The sequence below is a fragment of the Parasteatoda tepidariorum genome, chromosome 8 (assembly GCF_982258835.1).
Source record: "Parasteatoda tepidariorum strain Cologne lab strain chromosome 8, Ptep-v5.0, whole genome shotgun sequence".
NCBI classification, from domain to species: Eukaryota; Metazoa; Arthropoda; class Arachnida; order Araneae; family Theridiidae; genus Parasteatoda; species Parasteatoda tepidariorum.
In genome coordinates this window covers 58,135,751-58,158,898 of record NC_141762.1, presented here as the reverse complement: position 1 = coordinate 58,158,898, position 23,148 = coordinate 58,135,751, and the positions used below count along the sequence as shown (strand labels likewise).

Sequence of the window (23,148 nt, the reverse complement as noted above, 5' to 3'; positions counted from 1 at the left end):
AGTCCTAAATAGTTGGCAAAGTACCATTAGAACAAAAGTATATACTCAATAATAGCATTAAAAAATTTAAAAACATACATTGAACATCCTAATTTAATTACATGTAAAAATAATCACGGGTGCCACTTTAAAAAAATTAAAGACTAAACTTATTCTTTGACCAATTAACATGGTTGGTTGGTTGGTATCGTGTCATAGACAGAAAATAATCTTAGATGTGATCAAAGGTCCTACATACAATATCTGCTATTTGAAGGCAATTCTCTTCACGAAGTCCGACCACGGATTGTCACTTATTTGCTGCAATTGCGCCAGTATAGCGGGACAGTTGAAAAGATGTATGGGGGTTAGTTCTATGTCTAGGCAATTTTTGCAGAGGCAGTAAGTCCTTGTCCCGTCATCATGAATCTTCATCCCCCTAAAGTGTCCTGTCCGGAGTCTTGTTAGTGTGCTGGTGAGAGTTCTATTGGTACTGATTTCAGGGATTTGGTGTTTGATTTAGATTTTCCTATCATTGACCAATTAACATGGTCCACATCTTACATTAATGATTACTTTTCCTAAAAAAATCTTATATTTTTACACCAATTGGTTGGTGAATTACACCACTAATTTGTCTTGGAGGCATTTATACCTCATCTTATTAATTACATCATCAATAATATTTCATCCTATGTCTATAAATTTCAATTCGTAAAAAAATTATCTTAAATTAACTCAGTCCAGTATTTTAAAATGTGAAAGGAGGAAAAACAAATTTAAAAAACCTTCAGATTCAATAATACAAATTTTGTTTACACAAGCAGATTTTGAAGTTTAGTCAATCAAATTCTTTCATTGCGGTGAAACATCATGCGAACATTTTGCAATAATTATGAAAAATAACTATGAATTTATAAAAAATGATTTTTTTTTTTTAGTTTAACAGAAAATATTCGTTACATTTTTCTTTAAAGAAAAAGGAAATGGTATTTTTTTTGAAAACTTAATTTAAAAACAAATTGGAAATAAATATAAATTTGAGGATGGAATTCAGTCCACAGATCTTTTCTCAGGATTGATTTCAGTCCTCAAGATTGAAAAATGGCACCCATGAACAATGTACGCTTAGAAAAAATAATTTGCAGCAATCAACTTACTACTAATAATAATAACAAAATGACCTAAAAATATTTGACATATTACTTAGTTCAAACATATGTTAATTTATGCTTAATTTTTGTAACAAAAAATTTTCTAATTGAAATTGTACTATAGCCAAAAATACATTTTTCAAAAAATAATTTTTTCTTTACATAATTTAGAATTATGTTATTAAAATTAATTAAATTAGATTAAATAGTGAAAATATTTTATTAAATATTAAAATAAAGTTTTTAATTAAGGCTTTTATAGTTCACATACTAGCTGAAAATGGAAGTATTAATTAAATGCTATTAGAAATACAGTTTAATAACATTAAAATATATATTTTAAGCTTTAAAATTAGATAAAACATAACCAGTTATATTTTATCTAATATAACCGGTTTTAGGTTGATTAGATAAAATAAACCTAAACTATAACATTGAAATTATAACACTTTTCATGGCATCACATTATAGCTTATTAAAATAAAAACACAATTAAATTATTCTTGTTAATACTGATAAAAATCTTTCTTACTATAATTTAAAAACAAAGTTATCAGCATGGTTATAGCACAGTAAGACAATACACTTAATAGTTACAGGAAATAAGTTTATTTTATTTTCATTTTTAAATAAAATAATTATATTTTCATTTCTAATTAATAGCAATAAAGCTGTTTACTTGATGAATGATGCCACTTCCTGGTTTCCAAAATCCAACACCATATTTAGCACCTGCAGTTTCTAAAAACCTATAAACTTCTTTATTTATATCCTAAGGAAAAAATAAAAAGATTACAATGAAAAAAATAAAAAACAATACTTCCCACAAGCAATATGCAACATAAATTTGGACATACCTTTGCACGAGCAAGATCTTTGTCTCCACTTATTTGTGCCTCAATCAAATGATCACAATGAATTGTAGAGGGTACAGCAACCTAATATGAAGAAAGAAAATGAAAAAACACCATTGACTGTATCAAGATTTGAAACAAAGAAAAAAAACTTGATGAATAGCTTACAAAAAAGGGATAAAAAAAATTTTAAAAATTAGATATATGCTTTATTTTTAGTAAACTAATAAAAACTCCAAAAACAATTGCTTAAAATATATAATAAATTACTTATCACTATTAAATACACTTATCAACTGTGCTTTATAATCAAAGAGAGAAATAGAAAATTTTCAAAATACAATCAAAACATACAAGCATATTTCATTAAGGAAAAAAAATAATCACATCATCAACAAATTGTTTAACACCTGGAGTAGGTTTCAATAAGAAAGACAATAGATAGCCTTAAAATAATTAAAGATTAAAATGGTCTAAAATAAGATGCAAAAATTTCAAATTGAACTTTGCGAATTTTTATGAAAATACTAATAAAACAGTAATAAATCTATCAATTTTGGTAGAGAAGAAATAATTTGATAAACTATCAATTTAATAACAAATTTGGTTTTTTCCTCATAACCAAATCTATAAGGTATTATAGAATATCAAAAATTGTTTACTTTCTTCAAAATAGTATACAATAAAACAATTTAATAAAATTCAAACAATATTAATCCCAATATTTAATAAAAACTTGATTAATTTCAATTGATTAATTGATTAATTTTTTTTATTTAATTAAGGAAAGATAATTATTACAATAGAAATTCCCGCATTCAATATATACTTCAGAACTCTGAAAAATATTTTTTTTTCCCAAACGATCTTTAAGGTTATACAAAAAATTTTACTATTAAATAATAAATTTATAACATTTTAGAAGACACATATAAAATAGGACAATCTAACCTTTTTCAGACCGCTTGATATGAACTGCAACATAGCCATCTAAAGAGAAACGAACAAAGCGATAAATTTATAAAAAATTGGCACAAAAATTCAGAAAAAAAGTTATTCAAATGTGCATTTAAAAAAATTTAGTGTCATAATAATATATTAAAAAGATTTGTATTTTACTCAGGGTTCCAAAAAATCCACCTACACAGCAAAACCCGCCCGGGTTTTACTGGGTAAAACCCACTCTGAAAAATCCAGTAAAATCCACCTTAAAGTGGGTTTTTCTAAGATTGATTTCTTTTTTATCATCTGTTATATTAAAGAGCTATTCTATTGAAATATATATGAAGTCCAGCCTAAAAAAATTAACCTATAGTGAAAATATTAATTGTGTTGGAGACTAGAGAGTCACCTTGCTGGCTAGATTTGACTGTATGGGTATTGATTATTCATTGCCATTGATTCGCTTTCTATGCAAATAAAAAATTTTCCTCAAATATTTATTAAGATTAAAATATAAATAAAAAGTAATCCTGTGTTAAATCAAGTTTCAAATGTGTGATGTGAGTACATATAACATTTTGTATCGTGATGTCAGAAGAAACTTTTTTCAGACTTTTTAATCAATTTATTTGTATTAATTATTAGTTACCTATATGTTAAGTCAATTTATAAAATTAAACTTAATTATTAATATTGAAATAAGCTCTTTTAAAATATGGTACTTATCCCAGCCCTCTCTTTTGAAAAAAAACCCTATTAAAACATGAAAAACCCAGAAAAGCCCAATAAAACCCAAACCAGGTGGGTTTTTTGCAACCCTGATATTACTACCCCAAAAAAAAATCAAAAAGTCTATTGAACTTACAAGCATGAGCATTGAAAAACGATTATTCATATATAAAAGTTGTGTATCGAAATAACCAATTAAAAATATTGAGATTTTTAAAACCATTTCTAAAGCAATAAATTTTGAAAAACTATGGAATCTATAAAAAACCGAGCGTGTCGAAAAGCAATAACTCAAATGGGCAACCCAAAATTTTCTGCTGACATTTTTTCTACAGCTATTTAACAACTTTCTGTTTGCGAATGTAAAAATTAACTGTTGAAATCAACATTGAGCTTTAACTTTCTATTTGCCTCCATTCTGTAGTAGAATAAAGATTACTACAACATTCTCGATCTTCAGCGTCATAACTACATTTGGATGCAGTTTCAGTAGTATAAACATTCTTTGAAACATATAAAGGTTTCATTCCCTTGTTATAACTCAAATAACACACAGTGATGCACTGAACTCGAAAAAAAAAGTATGATCTGACTCATGTGAGGACTTGCAAAGATATGGCATGTCCTCGAAATCTACTTCTAAAAATCTATTCCTAGAACAAAAATTCTTATCCTGATGTAAACATGTGATCTTGAATACAGCTGCACAAAATTCTGCTCAGATTCAATAAGAAAATAACAAAAAAACGTTAAATGCAAACGAATTAGGCACATTATATCTCACTGGTTAGTAGAAATATACATTAAATTACACTATTGTTTTCAGTTTATAAATAAAATAAAACACTAGACAAACCTGAGCAGTGGCATCTTGCATAGCCACTCTATCTGGTCTTAGTCGAAGATAACTTGTACCTCTTTCTATATCTTGATTATGAGGGTCATCTAAATGAGAATATAAAATTTTCTCAGCTTGTGTAAGTGGTCTTTTCAACCTGCAATCAGAAAAAAATATTAAAAAAATTGGAAAAAGAGATTAGAAAATTTTACATCAATAAAGTTTGAAATAAAAATAAACATTTAAGTTAATTTTCGGATAAAATTTTATAATCTACAATTTAATATATCAAGTTAAAATATGTTATTTTTAAAACGAAATTTTAAAGTTTACTCTTCAGTATACCTATTTCGAACTATTTCCAAATTTTTTTTAAGTTTCTCACATGGCATCAGCGAATCTTTATCGAATTTGCTCATGGCTACCTGAAATGAGAGAAAGGTATAATAAGTATACGCAATTTAACTTTAAATAATTATTTAATAATGATTATCTAATTACCTTATGGGCAGCATAATTAAGAGGCGAAACATGAAAAAGTCTAGCCTGTTTATCATATCCTCTCAAAACCTAGAAATTTATCAATAAAATTAATAAGATTTATAAGCATAAAATTAACACCCACTTATCTTTTTATTAAACATGCAAGATACTAAATTTCAGATTAAAGATATTGAAATATCACATTACTCTTACCATTTCAAAAAGTTAATTTGAAAAAAAGAAAATGTTTAGCAATAATACAAAAAAGACTTATTTGATTAATAGAAAATATGCATTAGGTCTTTTATAGGAAAAAACTATCACTAGTCATTGGATCATTCATAGCAAACATGTAAAAATAAATCTGGGTTAAAATAAAATATCAAATAATGACTTGAAAATGTAAGAAAAGTAATTAAGAATAGACTAAAATTAATGAAATTACAATAAATTAAATTTAATCAGAAAAAATGTGCTTGCAGCAGAAATATTTATGATACACAAGAAAGATGTAAAAAACGTATTTCAAACATTTAAAAACTTCAGTTAGAAAAACTTTTCTTCTCAGCCCAAATAATAAACTTTCAATGCAAGCAGGGCTCGAAAAAACTCAGAAATTTTACCCGTCCCCGACGACGGCTTGTCCAACAATGTACCCGTCCTCCTTTGAAACTAACCCGTAGCTTCTAAGTAAATAAAAATATAATTTTCTCTTATTTATTACAAACATTTATATAAATTGCACAATGAATTAGTAGTTACTAGGATTATAAATACTAGGATTACATTATACGATAATAAGAGAAATACTATGTTACTAATAGTAACCTAATATTTCTTTTATGAAATAATTTATTTCTTATATGAAATTTAAATGAGTTATAAGGTCAAGTTATCTGGAATGTCAATTTATCCAAAGGTGCTGCGTTTTTTTTTTTTAAATGAATCAAATATGATGTTTACCAGTTCCACTTGTAAGATAACAAAATTTGAAAATGCATTACGAACATTAACGGGAAAATAGCCATCCACGCCGAATTCGAGAAATTCATTGTCCGCGGTTTTTCGAGCCCTGGATGCAAGTAACATATTGCTATTCATTTATTGTAAAATTATTTGGATATAAAAAGTTTCCCATGGTATTAGACCTTCAGAACTTTCTCAAATAACATGTCAAAATAGGTACTAAAACACTATAATTTTGCATTAATATAACAAATATAAATTTTAGTTGAAACCCAAATAGTACAATATATTTATTTAAAAAATCTATCTTTAAAAATGATGTCACACTGAAATTGAGACATTTTGAAAAGCCTTGAAAAACATTTTAAAATAAACTTGTAATTATAAATTTTCACAAAACATGTCAATTATTTTGATAATGTTAAATAGGGTGACCTGGGGTAATTCACGATCACTCTGTTTCTGGGGTAAATAATGATCACTTAAGTTTTATTTAAAAAAAAAAATTTTAAATTTGAGACATGGACAAGAATGCTTGTACATTTTACTAAAGTATAACTGCATTTACTTAATATGTAATAGTTTTTTGTTTAATCTAACAAAATAAGTATCTTTTAAACTGCTTTCTGTATTTTCCATTTCAAAGATGGGTTTCAAAATGTGCACATTTCTACAAAGATCCCACTCCTTCTCTTAATAATAAATATTTTGAGTTACTTTCTTTTTCTTTGATATAAAAATAGTGTAAGCTTTTGTTTAATTGTTTCACATCTACTTTAAACATTATAATTAATTATAGGAAACTATATCAAATGTTGCCCCCTACACATGGGGTAATTATTGATCACTGGGGTAATTCCTGATCATTGAAATTTTTTCTTATAAATAGTATAAAAAATAGCTAATCAATAGCTAATTGCGTTTTCTTAATTAGCAGTTCATATTTATTAAGTGGAACTACTATAAAATATATTTTAACTGTAATCACAAAATTTGTTTTTAACTGTATACAAGACAAATGTGTTCTGATTTGCACCATTTCTGGTTAGTCTTACCTTGCTTCTATCTTAATTTTATGTGTGTACATTGTTAGAATAATTTTTAAGTTTATAAATTAGCCTAATATAAATATGGTGAGAAATTATAAGCCTAAAAAGGATACTAAGTTTCTAGAAAGCAAAATTAGTGAATTTCTTTTAATGATTGAAAATGAAAATTTCAGGGTGAGAGCAGCTGTCAGAGCTGTTGACATAGATTACTTAACTTTATTCTCTCACTTAATGAAGTTAAAAAATCCAGCTAAAGTAACCTATGATGGAACTCTTTCTTATATTCCAAAAGAACATGAGAATGAGTTGGTTGCTTGCCTAAAATGTATGGCACGATGCAAAGATTTTTGGAAAATTTAAGGTGTTAATCTTTATTCTTGCTTTTAAATAAATCGTTTTATTAGCTGCTTAAACATATCTCTTTGGTTTATTTGTTTGATCTTGATGTCTTATTTGTTAATTACCATTGTATAATTATTTTTAAACAGCTTCTTTATTATAAAAACTGGTGATCAGTAATTACCCCAGAAGTGATCGGGAATTACCCCAGAAATGATCAAGAAAAAGGGTAATTCCTGATCACTAAAAATTTTAAATCTTTTAAATTCGAATTAGATTTTCAAACAAAAGAAGGTAGCATAGGACTCATCTCATATAGCCTCAAACTTCCAGTAAATATTAAAATTCTATCTTGAATAGTTTTGTCACAAAATAGATGTTTGCATTTTTTGATCAGGAATTACCCCAGGTCACCCTATATTATGAAAAACTAGGATCAAAGTTTTTAGAAATTATTCTATTTAGCACAATGCAAAATGTACCAACTAATTCTACAGTAAACAGAAAATCCTCAATAATTGGTTTCTCTTTAAATTTTAAATAATGTAAAAACGATTTTTTTATCAGTCAATTAATCTCTTTAACAATTATTTTACATGATAGGAGCTCTCAATTTTGCTTTAAGATAATTATTTTAATGTGGCTCATATTTCATTAATCGTAAGTTCGCACAGTGGAAAAGAAAGCTTAGAAGACCAGGAATCCTATCAATCAAATCACATAAATTAAATCAAATAACAGTTTACAAATAACTCATCTCACATTCGTATTAAAAATTTGAATATTTCATTTTGTATATACTGACAAGTTTAAAACCTCTCTTTTATTTCAGACACCAAAATCTTTTAAATTGAAGGCAGTTCGACGTCTTTTAGATTGACCGCCGACATTACGTTACTTAAAAATTGAGAATAACAATATGTAATAAATTTCTTCACGTGCAAATCTTCTGCAACAAAAGGAAAAATACTTAAAACATAGCTTTGATGAAAGTTGCGTTAAAAAAAACGCTACTGAAATGATACATATAGTACCGGCATAATAATAGACTAGTTAGAGTAAATGCATGCATTACAAGCAACATCCGACAATCGGTAAAGACTTTACTGAGATCACACTCATTTGATTTAAGTTCATTCTAAAAGTGTTTAACACCTATGGTAAACAAAATATTAAAATAGTCTAAAATTTATTGAATTTAAACGTAAGATAAATGCCCTTGATTTACAGAGGTCACAATTCTGAATAATAGCAGAAAAAAACAACTGCAACACCCATTATTACTTTACAACAGGTGCACAAAAAAGGGCTGTTACTAAGAAAAATTAGAAACAATTACAAAGAATTAAATATAAAATATATACCGCTGGGGATCGAAATATTACACGAAAAGCCATCGTCGCTTTCACAAAAATTTTAAAGGGTAGGAGAAGAGAGGAGAAACAAGTAAAGTTGAGTTGGAGGCAAAACGCAAATCTCTCTTGGGATATTTTGCTGATGCGGACCTCAGCTTCTTCTGTTTTGCAGGAAAATGCAAAGGAGCATCCGCACTGCCCGTTTAATTTTTTTTTTTTCTTTCCAAATAACTTTTTTATGACCAGATGAATCTCAGAGACTGAGACTAGAGTTGCGAATGAGATTAAAAATTTGTCCATAAAGTTGTTCAGTTTTAAAACTGTTTCATGCAAAAGTGTTCTTCCCTATATTCCTGACTGTACTGCCAGTTTATGACAGCTCTAAACAATAGCATTATCTGCTTTAATGTCGAATTTTTAGGAATCGTCATCCCATTTGACTCAAGGGTAGTCTTGTGTTTAATGGTAGGAATGGATTGGCCTTCAAATCGTCACCCGCCTAGATCCTTGAACGGGTTATCCGGTAGTTAGAACGGGTAGTTAGATCCGGGGCCGCCCAAAAACGGGAATCTATACACAAACAGATCAAAAGAATCTAATTCCTTTCCGAACATTAAAAAAACTTTCAATTAGAAGTAAAGTTTCCGATAATTACAAAGTAGAAAGAATTACATTACTAGAAAGAAGTGCAAAGCTACACCAATGAGGCCGTGATTTAGTTTCGACATTTCGTAAAACATGAACATCTGCACATCTTTATCGGCAGTTTTGTTTTGGACTCTGGTCCATACTGTTCCATATGCCGTTGTCAGTTTGACATGGATGGTCACCACATTAAAATCCATTTGTCCATCAACCCATGCCATCCATTGTAGTACACGGTACTAACTTCGGGATTGCTTGCAGCCTGGAGCAATATTAGGATGCTAGGGAACAAATGAGGAAATGACTTTTTTTAACTATGCTTTTTTTACCTTAATTTATTTTCTGTGCCACCAAACTCTTGACTTTGGAAGCAAAAATTGTATGAAATTCAATACATTAAGACAGTGGCCCCCACCCCCCAAGCTCTTGGGCAAATTCTAAATCCCCCCCCCAAAACTATTCGTTTTATTCAGTGTAAAAATCCCCGCCCCCAAGCTTTAAGTGGACGCATCGTGCGCCCACCTTCCCCCCTGGTGGGGGCCCCTGCATTAAGAACGATCGAGAAATGGAAATTTCAATTCTCTTTTTTTGCAGATTTCTTTTCCTCATAGTCAATCCGCATGCATAGAATATCATCGATATCCATCAACCAGTACGGACTTCATGATAGTCTAATTTAGTTTTAATTATAACAACCTCGTACACAACTGGATGTGAACTGAAAAAGAAAATTTTAAATTGTCAAAAACGAAATAATAATACTTTATAATAAACGTTTTTGATTTTATATTAATCTTGTCAATACAATACTTCAATTGCTTGTAGTTTTTGTTTTTTACCTTTTTACTTAATATCCTTTTGCACTCTGGGTACTTTAGCATGAAGTTTGAACTAATGTAAACACATTAAAACATTTAAACTATACATAGTACAATATTTTACATAATTTCTTTGAAAATTCCTTAGGCAGCTCTAGTCCTAATATGTTTTAACATCTCAGCTCTTGGACCATGCAGGGCCCCTTTTCCTATTCATCATGTATATATTTAAGCTATGAGTTAAGATCATCGTGAAGCAGTCATTGTGGTTGCAACTTGCAAGAGTTGTAAGAAAGATCAATAGTTTAACCATAAATATCTATTGAAAGATCTTTGATATCGGCAGTTATACTTTTGATAGTTTGCCAAATAGATTAAATTTTATAAAAATTCTCCCTATCATAACCTTTCAAACGCCAATGTTTCCCTTATAGCAGTGTTTCCCAAAGTGTGGTACGCGTACCCCCAGGGGTACGGGAACAGTTTAGCGGGGGTACGCGTTCTAATGCGAAATATTTTGCAACAAACGAAAATTTCAAAAAAATGCATTCAAAAACATGAAACGATTACGTATTTTTCTATTAGCTATTTTTTGCAGAGATAACAGTTAATAATTAGTGGTGTCAACAGCCAGTTGTGATTTTCAATTTTTGAGCAATTTTTTTATAGTAAAAAATGCATTCCTTTTTTTATTAGGGGTACAGAGCGTTACGAAAAATTTAGAAAGGGTACACAAAAGTCATAAGTTTGGGAAACACTGCCTTATAGGAACATGATCTTATTTTCTAAAGCAGTGGTTACCAACTCCCGGCCCGCGGGCCACATCCGGACTTCAAACGTAAGAAAGAAAAAAGAAAAAGAAACGTATTAATTATTATTTCATTTTTCCAATGGTTGTGAAAAAAATTATAGCTATACGTCATTCAGTTCAATTTATTTTTTAAATTTTAAGTTTGATAACTTTTAAAACTAAAGTGGAAATATAAAAATTATAAACTTTATTAAAATTAAGGTTATAAAAACACAAAAAGCAAATTTATTTTTGGATACTGAATATTATATCATATACTAGCTGAATATCCATTTTTCGTATGAAGTGTATAAAAAAATGAAGTAATCAAAATATCAGTTCTTTATGAAACCATGCACACAACTGAAAGGTATATACCAAGTACAAAGTAATGAAGTAATAAAGCTTAAATAATTACAATCGACTTTTCTTCTCTTTTTTTTTCCCAATAAAATATTGTTTGCTGTCCTTCCTGGTGACATTATATTATTTAATTAGGCAAAACACGTTTTTTTTTTCTTTTTTTTTTTGTAGTTTCTGCTCCTATCAGAATAAAAATTAACTGTACTCAGCATCACTTGGCATTATGCTCATTATGCTATTGCTCATAATAGTCAAAATTTGCCACTATCAAGTAATTTCCTCTAACCCATCACTTCCGAAGAACAGCAAGACCTTTTTCCACAGTATCGGTATTAAAATTGTTCAGTATTTGTTTTGATAATTACAAAATGTGTATAGAATTAATGATTGATACATTGATGCATTTGTTAATTGATACATATCACCAGCTTTGGAGTTAACAATAATATAGTACATTTTATTGTTAACATAAATATGGCATTTTTCGAGTCCGCAAGAGGGATAAATATCTTTCCTCCATTAAATTTGCTTTTTAGTACACAAATTATATTTTTTATTTCTATTAATGCTTATTTTTAGTAATGCAAAAATGTATATTATTTCATTTTTTTTAAAGCACGTGGATTTGAGAGAAAAAATTTATAAAATATTTTTCTAAAAATGATCCCCGAATGCTCTCTAAAAGATTCGATTGAAAATGGACTCAACCCTTTTTTCAAAAAAAATAAATAAAAGATAATAAAAAAATATCTAATGCATTGACATTGAAGCATTTGAAAATTTTATTATCTACAAAACACCAAATAGAACTAAAAGTTATGGGCTCGTTTTTTTTCTTTTTTCTTTTTTTTTTCAAAGTATAGCAAAATGTTTATTCTAACAACCTTTGTTTTGATGGAAATTTTATTTTTAATGTTATCAATTGTTTAGAAAGTTTTATTTTATTTTTTATTGTACGATTCAAACAAAGAAATAAATTGTTGGAAAATACCTTATTTCGCATGAAAAAACCTCAACTGATCGAGACCTACGAGTACGTGGTTTGGAACACCAAAAACACTCGCTATTATTGTCAATGAAATATTTATTGATATTTACTTTTACCTTCTATAAGTGCGGAGGTTATAATTTTGTAAATAGATCTTATATCCCACATCCTATCTCCATAGGAAACGGTAATGTATTTATTTTCAATACATCAATGTAATCAATTAATCTGTAATCAAGTGATCAATGTAATGTGTAATCAACGTAATCAAGCTTCAATAAAATTAATGTGTTAGCACGTCGCGTAATAAATCATTCGATTTTTAATTAAGGACTCATTGATCCAAAAAGTTTCTTTATAAAAATGTCACTGTGGTGGGAAAATTTGAGTGAAAGCGAATATAATTAAACATTTTAAATATACACACGACGAAAAGAAATTTAATTAATATTCAGGAACTGTTAATTGGCAAATTTTATTTTATTTAATTAACGCTTAATTTTTAAAATTAAAAAAAAACGTTGACTCTTCAAAAGCTGTGATGTCATCGTTTTCTTCAAGAGGTTCATAAAGGGGTAATAGTAATTCAGAATTACTAATAATTCAGAATTCAAGCTTGCAGACATTTTGTTAATTTTGCCATCATTTAACCACAAAATAACTGATACAAAGTATTTTTAAGTAAGCAGCATTTAATATTATTTACATATGTTAAACATTTGAAAAACTACGAAACTTTAATTTACTAAAACAATAATCACATATTAAAACATAAATTTCGCTACAGCTAGTAAAAATTTGCCCACATAAAGAAGCAACCTGGGGTATAGTTTTCTTCTTCTTTTTTTTATTATTTAAGGTGTTAGTAAATTTTAAGATTCAAAATTTTTATTTTTGTTTCAATAAATGTGATTTAAAACGGTTTTGGCCGCCACTGTATGCAAACAATTTAAACAAATCTTTAAGACCAGCTAATTGGGATGTGAAATTTTTAGTGACCGCAAAATTAAAAAAATAAAAAGATTATTTTAATTGTTTATTACGCTACTATTTTAATCATTTGAGGACATACATGCTCAGAACAAAGCTACCGAACTCTTTGAATTTTGTTAGATTTCCTTTCTATTTTTAAGTACTAAAAATGTAGCAGTTATCGTTTTTGTCTTAGTTTAACGAGGACTGCCACCGACTATGCTTTTTCCTATCTATTTTAGAGAGTGGTAGGCAAAACTAAAACTTTCAGTATTTTTGATAATTTTGCCAACATTTTAAAAGTTTCACCTCGAGAAAGCTGGAGGAAAACTGATTGGAGTTTCATGTGAACTTTTGAATCATTTATATGTAGTGGTGCGGAAAATGACTTTAAATCAAATTTAAATTCAAGAAATCATACATTAAAACATAAACGGAACTATAGTTCGTTCACCAGTATTGGCGCTTGGCTCCACCTCCTCGGACGCTGAGTTCATTTCAGCGGGGAAAAGGAGAAACATCTCCGCACTTGAAATTGAGACAACCCTTTAATGCGCACTTAGCGCAAACTGTTAATTATTTTTCAGCCACTTACTTCGCTTTATCATATGATATTATACCTTTCGTTACTCTAGCTAATTAAATATATTTTAAATTTAAAAACTGCTGTTTTCCCAGCTAAATGTCTCAAAAAGGGCAAACTATTCACTCAAAAGAGAGAAATATCATCAAATTTATGAAATATTTAATGCTAAGAAAATGCACATAAAGATTGCGAAATAAATATTTTTGTCATACGATCGCCAAATAGCAACCTTGTGCAGCATGTTGATCACATCCTTCTCCCAAAAATAGCAAAAATAGTACAGTCGGATACCATGTGATGAAGGTGGAGCCAAGTGACCACTAGAAGAAAATACCCCAAGAAAAGAAACGTTAAAAGTTGGCAACCCTGTTTAACAATTATTGATTTATTACTACAAATAAGTAATTGAAATAAAAATACAAAAAAACAATATACTTAAATAATTTTTTTTTTTGCGGAGTTATAAAAATAATTCCTGCTTAAAATTGTAAAATAAACTGTTTTATAGCAAGAACTACAAAGAATTTTAACCGGAAAGTATAAAAAATGAAAACATGCATTAAATCATAAATTTTCCCACAAACGAGGTAAGGTGACACACGTGTAATAGTCTAATCACGACATAGTAAAAAGTGACATTTTATATTTATGTTTTACAAGTTTTTCTTAAATTTAACTAAATCAAATAATAAAACACACACACAAATTCTGAATACCATTGTTGCTAGTTGGCATGCCTGGATGTATACTTAGGTATTGTTGTTGGGTGAAATATTGGGCAAAAATTTCTTTAATTTCTAATTTAATTTGACGCGTTAGCTACTTTTCTAAACTGTTGCTTTTTTTTATAATACAAAACTTATCAAGAAACGTTTAAGATAAACCATTAAACAGAATTAAATTTAAAGTTATGCAAAATTTTACAATCGATATGATAAAAAAGTTACAAATGTCATGTTGAATAAGATTAAGAACTAGACATTATTTTAAGAAACATTAACATTATCTTAAGAAACAAATTTTGTAAAAATTGAGAATTATTTAAAGCGTATGATTTTTCTTAAAGTTTCTTTTATTACACAACTTAAATTTTTGTAGCTTTATTTTTGTTTTGCTCTTTGAAATTTCTGTTCCTATGGTTTTATTTGTAAGTTCCAACTTAAAACTTCGTGAATTTTATTTTTTTAGGCGTTTCCATTTTATAATCTTGAAATATGAGTGTGGAAGCAGACGACTTGGAAGAAATAAGTAAAAAGGAACATTTACAGAAAGCTTTTTCAACATGTCCACCTATGGCTCCTTTTTCTACTGTTTGTGCATTAATTCTTCTGGCTGGTTTCGTATATGGAACTTTGTGGGGACTTCTGGGAACTGAAACATTACCCGGTGGTCCAGTGTTTGGTCTTTACATACTTGGCATCTTTTGTTACCTAGGTGGACAATTTATGAGACTTCTGAAAGTTCCAACACTTGTTGGTAAGCATTATTGTTGTTGCTGTCGTCGGCCATTAAGGCAGGGGGGGGGTGCGATTGTTCTTGTTTGCCAGTGGCGCTATCTACGGTCAAAAACTCGACACCCATACGTGGTGACCCGTTTATAGGGCGGACCCATTCATACATCCGTTTATTCATCCACAGATCGTTATTTTGACCAGAACCAGGAAGCGTTCAATCTCCAATTCAGTATCCCCAGAGGTATTTTATTTTATATAATAATATTATTTGATATATAATAATAATAGTATTTTATTTTATATAATAACAGTTGTTGAATAGCCTATCCAATTTTTGGGTTTAAGACTACTAATGTTCAACTCCGCAGCCTTGTAATTTTAAATCCGATCCAGAAAACAAGAGAACTCCTGGATCAAGTATAGGGAGAAATTTGCCTTCGTGGAGGACTTGAGGGAACTAACACGTAGTTTGCGTTACATAGAGAGGAAAACCACGAAAAACTCCCTCGATCAGCATAATGCCAAGGGGACTCTAATCCATCTGTCTACCGCTGAGGACATTTCATGTCAACACTGTGGTCGGTGCAAGCCGGATGAGGAATTTATATCGTCAGCCATACCTGGGATTCGAGCCCAGTTCACCTCAATGGAAGACAAGCGATCCATCCTTTAAGTCATCGCGACTCCCCCAGAGGTTGTGAGAATATGGAGGAGTTTGTGACCCGACATATTTAACGTGCACCAATCACCATTCTACGTGGTGAGTATTCGGCTGGCGGTATTCGATACTCCTGTTCCCCTAACGTGAGTCTAGCGCCCTGCAACCAGGTTACTCCTGTCACGGTAAGCATCATTATTTATCTAAAGAAGATCACGGAGTATAATGAACAACTAGTCAATTTTTCATTTTGTAACGTCGCTGAGTTAGCTGTAAATCGAGCTTAAAGCCAATACTTAAATAGTTTCTTTATAAAAGCCAAATCTTTGCTTTAAAAGTAAACAAAAACCGATTCCAAAGCGTGTGAAGAGGTTTTTTCCTTTCTCATAAATACACAAAGTATAGCACCCCTTAGGAAAATTTGCCATAGGTTGCCATAAAAAAATGCCATAGGATATTCCTATGGGGTTTTGCCTATGGTTAAATTTTAGCCATATACGTATGGCAAAATTTTGCCATGCATGTATGGCAAAAGTGTGTGGCAAAATTTTACCATAGGCAAAACCCCATAGGAATATCCTATGGCATTTTTTTATATGGCAAATTTTTGCCATACATGTATGGCAAAATTTTACCATAGGCAAAATAGGAACATCCTATGGCATTTTTTGTACGGCAAATTTTTGCCATAAAACAAAGATGTGCTACATCTTATGAAGAAATATTTTTCTATAGGCTATGGTACACCTTTGCCATACAGCTGTGGCAGCATTTCTCGTTGATATTTTACCATACATCAAAAAATAATTACTTACAAGAATCTTTCGCAATGGATATTAAAAATGCAAAACTTAATAATTGTAGAATAAATATATATACAGAAAGCGTTCTTTTAGAATTTTTTTGATAAACTTCCCCTGTTTTACTTGCAGAATCCTTTCTGAATGCTGTTCTTATTCAAATAAATTTTAAACGGTTAGTATTAACCTTTAGAAAATGGGTCCGGTAGTTGGAGCGAGTGGGGAAAATATTGGCTATGTTGATTAGGAACAAAATATATTGAGTACAATCAACCATATTTGTTAAAGCTGTAAAAAACAAGAAAATAGAAAGTGGGTCCGGAGGTCAGAGCGAGTATAAAAGACGTTAATTTGATTGTTTGGTATCATAATTAGTTAGATAAGCGTCAGATATTAGAGGAACCTAAAAGAAAGCGAAGTAAAATAACGGTCCGATGGTCGTAGAGAGTACGAAATTTTTTAAAATTTTGATATGTGATACTAAGCTAAAAATTAAACAGACTACTAAAACAATAAAATACTATAAAAATTCAAAAGATAAAGAGTAGAACTGGTGGTCGAAGCGAAATTAGTTTAAAATAGACCAAACGGGACAAAAGCCGAATATGTAACGGTGCAACCAGTGGTGGCATGTAAACAAAATTTTATCTATTAAAAAGATGGTAGACTATGAAAAGCTAAGAATGGAAAACAGGCAAAATTAGTTGATCCCCTACTAGTGAGGGATATAAAACTCAGAAAATTTATGTTGAGTTGTGTTAAGCACAGTTAGAAAAGAGAACTCAATATAGAAACATTGATAAATACAAAACATGTTTAAGACATGATTAAAATTGGAAAAATTAATAATTGCTATTGACAAATTGACACTTGGTCAGGGATAGTAAATAAAAATTAATTGGGTATAGGAAATCGCTATGACGAAAAAGTTGTACACTTAAGGAAAGATTAAATTGTTAAAAGCATTTTTGGTCACAACAGCAGATGATATGGCCAGGGACTGTCCCGTTGATGATATTGAAGCAAAACAATTGTCAACCAGTAATCCAGCAAATCTAGTTAAGTGATGACCCTAAAGCTATGTATAAATATATAACAGAACATTGTACAACCATATGTGAATACTTAAGATATATTAGTTGTAGGATAGTAAAACACAGAGACATGATAAAAAAACAATTTAATGACAAGCAAAAATTAAACACAAAATAAAAATATAAAGCCCTAACACATGTAAGATAATGTAAAAAAGCATTGCAAGAACCTAAGTGGAATTAAAATCAAAAACTAATGAGAATGTGAACACTGACTTTGATATTGATATATAACAGCATTAAAATGAAATTGTCACCGAACAAGTTAAAAGAATGAAAAAATTTTAATTATTAAAGAAATGATGGATCTGGCTTGATGATAAGCACTTAACTGCGTTTTTCATCATGAAGATTGTTTACAAATTGCCACGCGGAATAGAACACCATTAATAATGGAAAAATGACGTAACTTTAAAAATTTATATAAAATCAGAGGGAGGGGATAAAACAAAAAGAAAGATGTTGTTTAATCAGAAACAGTTGGGAGAAAGAAATATAAAATTTTTAGATAAAAATATAAACAGCAAGATATTAATTACAGTGCACAAAGTCAGCTTTAACAAATGGCAAAATTTAACATAGCGAAAACCTATACCCAATCGCGACATATTTTGAAAAGATACCGATAATAAAAGTACCAGACAGCCGGAAATTAAAAACTTAATAAATTCAGATAGATAATCGCATAGGCATTTGCAATAAAATGTTTTTGACCAAGAATGAGATCGAAAAAATATTAAAATAAGTAGCCAAAGTTAGCGAAAGATTCCACTTGTAGTGGATGACACGTTAATATGGCGGTCTGATACTCTAAGCCTAAATCAATGGAACATCGGATTTCAAACACTCAAAAATGGAAAAATGGGCCACCCGGAGGGCGGAAAAGACTCACCAGGAATGCCTTGTGGGATTGCATGTTGAATTTAATTAACTTCGGGGTGAAAAAATTGATATTTCTTTCTTTTAGAAGATGTTTTTGAGGACTCCATAGGAAATGTTGTTTCGTTGGTGGGGATCTAGATCAGCTTTTCCCTATGGTATACAGCCAGACAAATCTTTATGGTTACCATTGGCCTATGGTATACTGCCATACAAATCTTTATTGTTACCATTGGCCTATGGTATAATGCCATACAAATGTTTATGGTTGCCATAGGAGAATGGTGACGTGCCATATAAATGCCATGCAGCTCTCAATGGTTACCATTGACCTATGGTATCTTGCCATACAAATTTCTATGGTAACCATAGGCTTATGGGGTTGTGCCATACAAATCTCTATGGTAACCATAGGCGTATGCTATCTTGCCATACAAATTTCTATGGTAACCATAGGTTGCCATAGATTACCATAGGCTTCTCTATGGCAAATTTTCCTAAGGGACGTTACGTAACAGAGCCGGTTAAACTCCTTTTCTTGCTTTGGAAATCGCCTTACTCATGAGGCAAACATAAACAACAAACCAAAACAGTTAAGAGACTTTCGCACTGCGCATTAACCCATACCAGACTCTATATTTTGTTGCTAAAACTCAATATTTTGTAGAGAGGCAAAAAATGCCTTTATGAAAAAGTACCTGCACAATCACTTTAAATAAATACACTGAAGAGTAAAAAAAACTGGTATACCTGCCTAATATCGTGTAGGGCCCCCGTGAGCACGCAGAAGTGCCGCAATACGACGTGGCATGGATTCGATCAATGTGTGAAGTAGTACTGGAGATAATTGACACCATGAATCCTGTAGGGCTGTCCATAAACCAGTGGGAGTAAGAGGAGATGGGGATATCTTCTGAACATCACGTTGCAAGGCATCCCAAATATCCAAGCGATGTCGTAGATTCGATGTTTTACCGGATTTCCGATACTCACGGTATACTCGTGAAATGGTCGTACGTGAAAATCCAAATTTCATTGCTATCTCGGAGATGCTATGTCCCATCTCCCCTGCGCCGACTATAACACCACGTTCAAACTCACTTAAATCTGTATAACCTGGCATTGTAGCACCAGTAACCAATCTAAGAACTGTGCTAGACACTCGTTGTCTTATATACGCGTAGCCGATCACAGCACTGTACTCCATTTGCTCCATACCCCTTCATTTGCATACTCATGCCTGTACCAGTTTTTTTTTGGCTCTTCAGTGTAAATAGAATAAAGGTGCTTCTATTATGACATTATTAAATTTTCTGTGACGGTGCATTTGAGGGTTTCAGCGGTTAAGGGTTAAGTATTTAAGGGTTTAAATAGCTTAATAACCTAACAATGTTTAATTACTTTTTACCGTGACATTCTTTTGTTTTCGTATTTTAATTTCTTTACAGGTATGATGGTTTCTGGATTCATTCTTCGTAACGTGCCTCATATAAATGTAGCGAAAGACATTCCTGAAATTTGGGCAGATAACATTAGGTGAGAACCAAATTCCTTTTTGCAATTATGATGAATGGATTCTTTAGAAGTTTTTTTTTATTATTATTATTTATTTGTTTTATCTAATTTTTGTTAAGTTTTATTCGATTATTTCTCATTGAATTTATTTGTAGTTATGAACGCAGAATTTATAGTTTCTGTTGTTTATAAGTACATAATTGTTTTAAAAAATAAGGAAGCTCTTCTATACTACGTAAACAATCTTTCTTTTCGAAGCTAATATTTTGAAAGATTTTAAATGGCTAAACTTCTGGAGCATTTTGAAAAATCATGATCGAAGCTTTTAGAAATTTAGTTATTTTCATCCGTGCTATCTTTGCTAAGACCAAAGTCAGGCGAGGAAGAATTTTTTTTCTTCTTTTAACTATAATACCAGCAGTTCTGCAATCATGCAGTGGGATTGAAGTACTATATATATTGTTAAAAGTTTTTTTAATTATAGTGGTATTGGGAAGAGAAAAAATGAAAGCTTTTATTTTCATGCACTCATTTTGGACAATCGAATTTAGGATGGGTAAAAAGACATATCTAAAAGCTTTAAGCATTTGTGTTGCACTCTTGCACTTCAAATTATGCCAACAGTTTTGTAATGTAAAATTCACCTAAATATTTTATTTTATAAGCGTCGTTGAACAGCCGACCTAATTTTGGGTTCATGACATGGATGAAAGCGAGACGGAAAAGAAGAAAGTTGGTAGTAAAAAAAGCATTTCAGTTTTACCTTGTTTTTCGGAGGAGTAAATCCTTATTTTTTTTCTTCAAACTAACCATAATATCTACTTTTTCTCAGGGAAGAAGCAGTTTTATATGTATGCTATTGTTGTAAAAAATATTTCTGTACTTACAGAAATTTAATGTTTCTTGAAAAAAAAAATGAAATGCAGGAATGAAATGCCTTTTGTACCAGTTTTTGCTCTTTTCCGTCTTCGTAAATATAAGCTTTCTGGTTTGGTTTAGGGCTACTAATACTCAACTCCGTAGCCCTGTAATTTTGAACTCAAACCAGAAAACAAGGGAACTCCTGGATCAAGTATTAGGAGAAATTTTGCCTTCTTGGAAAACTTTTTGATGGAACTAATCAGCCTCATGGTTACATGTTGAGGAAAACTACGAAAATCTCCCACGGTTATCCGGATTGCAAGGGGACTCTAACCCATGATCCATCTACCACTGAGGATATTTTTACTTCAGCACTGTCGTCGGTGCGAGCTGAGAGCGGGGTTCGTAACGACCAGCTATAGCTGGGATTCGAACCCTGTTCATCTAATTGGAAGGTGAACGCTCTATTTCCTGTGCCACCACGGCTCCCTCCTAAACATTTTATAACCGTCGTTGAACAGCCGACCCAATTTTTATGGGTTTACGACTACCCAATTTTTATGGGTTACAACTCCGTAGCCTTGTAATTTTGAACCCAATCCAGAAGACTAGGGAACTCCTGGATCGAGTATTGGGAGATTTTTGCCTTCGTGGAGGATTTTTTGATGGAGCTAACTCGCTTTTGCGTTACATGGAGAGGAAGAACACGAGAACCTCCCACGGTTAGCCAGACGGCAAGGGGACTCTAACTTATAATCCGTCTACCACTGAGGATATTTTACATCCCTTCTAAACATTTGCTGCTAAAGGAAATATTATTTGCATAGAGTTAGTATAGAAGTGTTTCCATACTTTTGTCTAACTCCTTCAAGTTCAAGTTTGTGACCAATTCTTTTCAGTAAGAAAAAAATCTTGAAAATCCCCTCCCCACCTAAAAAATGTTTTAAAAAAATAATTTTGGGTAATAGGCCAAATTAATTTCTTTTATAGATCAATGTCAAACCCAAAAATATTTTAGCAAAACGTTACTAAGGAAACAGTTAGCCTAATGAAAGATTAAAGGGTGCATTACAGATGCGTTTTTTTAGTTCTAACCATGCTTAAGAATTAAGTTATGAAATCAGACACAAGCTCTATCTCTGAGTAAAAAATACTTGACTTCTGATTCTCAAAAAAATGGAGAATGACCAGAATTCGGGAAAGATTGTCCCAATAATTAAGTCAGGCGAGTGGTCAAACGGTCAGGCCCGTTAATTTTATTTTAATTTATTGGGTTTTTTGTCATAGATCTGGGACTAATACTGCAAATCGCTATTTATGAAACTTTTTTTCTTTCTAAAAATTTCATGCAGAAAAAATAAAATTGAAATATTCATTATCATAATTTAGGTTAGTAGTTATCGTAGAGATTGTGAATTGTGAGGTATATAAATGTTTACTACATATGTATCGTTTAGTGATGGTAAAACCAAAAATATGTACAGAATCAATTAAATAGCTCTTTAAAAAATAATATTTGATTTTAAAAATTAATAATTGAAAATTGACATGTTTTTACATTGTTTTATTTGTCATATTTCGCATTAATTAATTGTAGTTTTTCTCTTTTTTTTAGCAACCTTAGAACTTCGTAATTAAACTTGTTTTCAGTAAAATTACATACCCAATCACGGCCGGATTATCCTATAGGCACACTAGGCACGTGCCTAGGGCCTACGAAATTCAGGGGCCTACGAAAAACTTGGGAGAAAAAAATTTATTGACCAAAATAATTTAGCTTTAAAAACAACAAGTGTATTTTGCACAAAATTATGAAGATACAAATAAAAATATAATATTTTTCGGTAATAAATTATTTTGCAGAATCTTATGATCTAATATATTACTTTTTTGCGATTTTTGGATTCAACGAAATCTTGTATGATGCTGTCGAATTCCAAACTACGCAAAATGTCGTATTCAATAGACATAAGTGCGAGAGATGCCAAACGATCTTTATTCATTGTTGAACGCAAATAATTTTTTATAAATTTTAAT

The 23,148-nt window shown here is 30.6% G+C and overlaps 2 protein-coding genes across 2 annotated transcripts in view; one reads left to right on the top strand and one right to left on the bottom strand.

The window, feature by feature from the left end:
- Window positions 1–8,845, bottom strand: part of LOC107450820 (aconitate hydratase, mitochondrial) — a 38,675-nt gene extending 29,830 nt beyond the window's left edge. The window contains exons 1-7 of the mRNA XM_043043143.3: window positions 8,698–8,845; window positions 4,998–5,066; window positions 4,842–4,921; window positions 4,515–4,653; window positions 2,939–2,977; window positions 1,991–2,071; window positions 1,813–1,905 (exon numbers count right to left, since the gene is read on the bottom strand). Of these exons, the coding sequence (XP_042899077.2) occupies window positions 1,813–1,905; window positions 1,991–2,071; window positions 2,939–2,977; window positions 4,515–4,653; window positions 4,842–4,921; window positions 4,998–5,066; window positions 8,698–8,730 (534 nt within the window). The 5' untranslated portion in view covers window positions 8,731–8,845. The remainder of the gene's footprint in view (window positions 1–1,812; window positions 1,906–1,990; window positions 2,072–2,938; window positions 2,978–4,514; window positions 4,654–4,841; window positions 4,922–4,997; window positions 5,067–8,697) is intronic.
- Window positions 8,846–12,326: 3,481 nt separating this feature from the next.
- Window positions 12,327–23,148, top strand: part of LOC107450817 (sodium/hydrogen exchanger 9B2) — a 28,271-nt gene continuing 17,449 nt past the window's right edge. The window contains exons 1-3 of the mRNA XM_043043051.3: window positions 12,327–12,479; window positions 15,039–15,326; window positions 20,184–20,271. Coding sequence (XP_042898985.2) covers window positions 15,065–15,326; window positions 20,184–20,271 — 350 coding nt within the window. The 5' untranslated portion in view covers window positions 12,327–12,479; window positions 15,039–15,064. The remainder of the gene's footprint in view (window positions 12,480–15,038; window positions 15,327–20,183; window positions 20,272–23,148) is intronic.